The following is a 3,309-nucleotide window of genomic DNA, read 5'->3' on the forward strand; positions in this document are numbered from 1 at the left end:
CCTGAGTATTGTTGGCATTTAGGTTATTGGACTTTGAAATTCAACTGAATAACCATTCGTTGATGGGAGTTTCTTTTGTGGTCTTGAGTAGTAAATGAGTAGGGGATGATGTTTGAGAAACTCATGGGATGACAAAAAAAGCTCCCTTTGTTGATTCAAACTTGCCAATATAAAACTTGGGCCATTACTTACAAAAACATGTAAAGGCCATAACAGAAAGCCCAAAAAAATAGGCAACTAACAAACTAAACTTATAAACTAAAAATATAGATGTTTTCTCTCTCCAACCCCGTGAATTTTTTATCCCCTAAATTTCCATTTTTGTCCTTAAAAAAACTTCGGTTCGTAGAAACCGAAGTTTTTTTTTTGCCTTGAAAACAAATTTCGGTTTCTAAAAATCGAAATTTACTCTGAATTTGCACTAGTAAAAATTCGGTTTCTGCGAACCGAATTTTTCTGCAAGGGCAAAATTAAAATATTGGGGGTATAAAAGATTCACGGAATGAGAAGAGAAAACATCAAAAATACACCCGTAAGGTTTGCTTGTCACAGAGAAACTAACAGGAGGAGATTGTCTCCGATGTAAATTTTTCTCCCATGAAATCCCAACTCTCCATTTTTATGTAATTACTTTATTGATTAAAAATTAAATATAACAAAAGATAATAATGGGCACTTTATTCTCTTAGTGTGATTGTCACCGGAAACAATTCATTCTCGAAACTAACTCATGGTTCTGATTAAAGGGTCATCTAACAATGTCTATGCATATTTAAAAATAATTAATTAATTAATAGAGAAACTATAAATTTTATAATAATTTTTTATTAATATATTTAATTAGTGTGCTAGCATTTAACATTACCTTAGATTAAAAGACAATAGCCGTTTTATGAAAGCCAAAATTGAGCCATACTCAGTAACATCAAAACAATTTCCTCTAATGTCATCAACCACAGCATTGCAATCCAACTCAATAGTAAATCAATGGAGTGATTATTTAACTTTTGAGTTAAGTAAAAAAAAAAAAAAACACAAAAATTTAACCAAAGAGTGATTATTATTAAAATAAAGTGGTAGGGACATCTCAGTAATTAAATTTACAAGGCCAGCTCACAAAGATGCTTACCCCATCATGCCCCCATCCTTAATCAAAAAACATCATCACTCACTTCCCTCAGTAAAAAACAAAGTATCAAAAAGTAAAAAAATTGTCAGATCCACAACAACCCCACCAACAAATTTTCCCACTTTCTTCAATTCCCAGTACAATAATCATCATAATCAATAATCAACAAAAACAAAAAATGCCAATCTAGAAAATAGCATGTACAGGACCTGGACTCACTAACGCCGAACCAGGCGTAGTAGGTGTGGGCGGCTCCGCCACACTCTGCGCCGGAGGTGGCGGAGGAGACTGCATCAATGGTGGCGTTGGAGGAGGAGGAGCAGTGTTAGAGCTAGAATCAGGCGGAGGAGGAGGAGTATTGGAGCTGGAGCTGGAATCAGGCGACGGAGGAGGAGGTGTTGGATTTGTTACCGGTGGTGATTCTGATTGTGCTGGAGGAGCTGGTGGAGAAATGGGATTTTCCGGAGAATAAGGAGGAGAATTGAAATTGGGTGTCGGGAAATTCCCAGAAGAAGAACTGCAAGATTCATCTGAGCATTTAGTGTTGTTGTTGTTACTGTGACGGTGGCGTAAGAGACCAAATCCTAAGATCAGACCTGTAACAACTAAAGCAGTAACAATGAAGATGAAGATCTTTGTTGCTTTACCCACGTAACACATTTTGATTTTTCCTCTGAACTTGTTCTGCAAGATGTAGAGTTGAGAAAATAGTGGGGACTCTGTTTCTGAAATTTAGTATCTATCTGTTTTTTTGTTTGTTTTGGAGAGAGATAAGAGTGTGGGGTTTATGGGTTGTTTTTCGTCTTTTTCTCATGGTGTTATGAGAGTGTGCATATCAAAGACCTTTGTTACTGGTTGTTCTAACTGGCTTATATAAATTAGGGGCTATATATTGAGTTGGAGACACGTGATGGGTAATTTAAGTGAAATGCGACGACGAGTATTGGTAATGCCCAAATAAGGACCAAGGTCAAGGACGCTTTGCACTTTACTACTGCCCAGTGCCCACAGTGTGCCATAAATAAGAGGTTTATAGTGACAGCCCATGTTAACCTACTTTAATTCTGCCCATTAACATTAGCCATTTTTCTTTGTAAAAAAAAAAAAAAAACATTAGCTACCAATTTTTAGTTGGTTCAGTGGTGATTGTCACTGAATTTGGTAGGGAGGATCACGGTTCATCTCCCGCAACTACAATTAGGAGTCAGCATATTAAGCCACTAGGTTTGCTCTAGTAGTGAGAGATTTGGATAGTATACTAGAGGTCCTAAGTTCGATTCACAGCTCATTGTAAAAAAAAATTGAGTCTGTCTAAGTAATTTATAAGAAAAAAATTAAATTTTTATTATTATAAGCAAAATAAACCAATTCTTATTATGCTTAAAATTTATTTTTACTCATTCTCATTGCATTTTATTTGTTTTCTCTCATATTTTTCTCATAATCAATAACCAATAAAAACTATTTTTATATTTCCTATTAAATTTATTTTAATAAAAACACAAAAAAAAAATATGCTTCAAATTATTTTGTTTTGTTTTTCTTAATAAGTGTGAAAAAAATTCTTATAATTTGAGATAGAGAAAGTAATTGATCGCACAAATTTCAAGAGGATGAGTTGATATGTGACTTCTTAACATGTATTATAAGGATGCATGTTTCTAAAAACATATACCAGCCAATGTTATGCTACTGTCATTTTTTTTAGAAAAATACTACTTAAGCAAAAAACCTACACCAAATACCTACACATAGTCGTGTGAATGGAGCGGAAAAAAGAAAGGAATATGACAACGACAAGCGTGACTGGGGCGGCAGTGGTTTGGCTTAGTCGTGTGTGCCTGACTGAGGCGGCGCGCGGAAGGAATTACACGATAGGGGAAGAAGATACACATTGAGCTTGGAAACCTAATTTTAAATTTTTAATTACTCTTAGATTAGTAAAGGAAAAAAAAAAAAGACTTATTAAATCAATGGGTTGCTGCCTGCTTATTTCATTTTGTTCATAAATGTTGATAAACATTAGTAGTACTTCATTTTCACTTTGTCCTGAAGAATAACAATGGTTGATTTGATAATGATACATAGACAGGATGAAGTTGAATATTCTGGCAAGTAATAAGGATTTGGTACTATGCAGGGCAATGTATGTATTTGTTATCGGGGTCCATTTGACATGA

The 3,309-nt window shown here is 34.6% G+C and overlaps 1 protein-coding gene across 1 annotated transcript; it reads right to left on the minus strand.

The window, feature by feature from the left end:
• Positions 1–1,315: 1,315 nt before the first annotated feature.
• Positions 1,316–1,789, minus strand: LOC123896547 (neural Wiskott-Aldrich syndrome protein-like). The gene has a single exon (XM_045946922.1). It carries the CDS (start codon positions 1,787–1,789, stop codon positions 1,316–1,318), a length of 474 nt encoding a protein of 157 aa, XP_045802878.1.
• Between the last annotated feature and the right edge of the window lie 1,520 nt (positions 1,790–3,309).

This window comes from Trifolium pratense, linkage group LG7 (assembly GCF_020283565.1).
Source record: "Trifolium pratense cultivar HEN17-A07 linkage group LG7, ARS_RC_1.1, whole genome shotgun sequence".
Classification (NCBI taxonomy): Eukaryota; Viridiplantae; Streptophyta; class Magnoliopsida; order Fabales; family Fabaceae; genus Trifolium; species Trifolium pratense.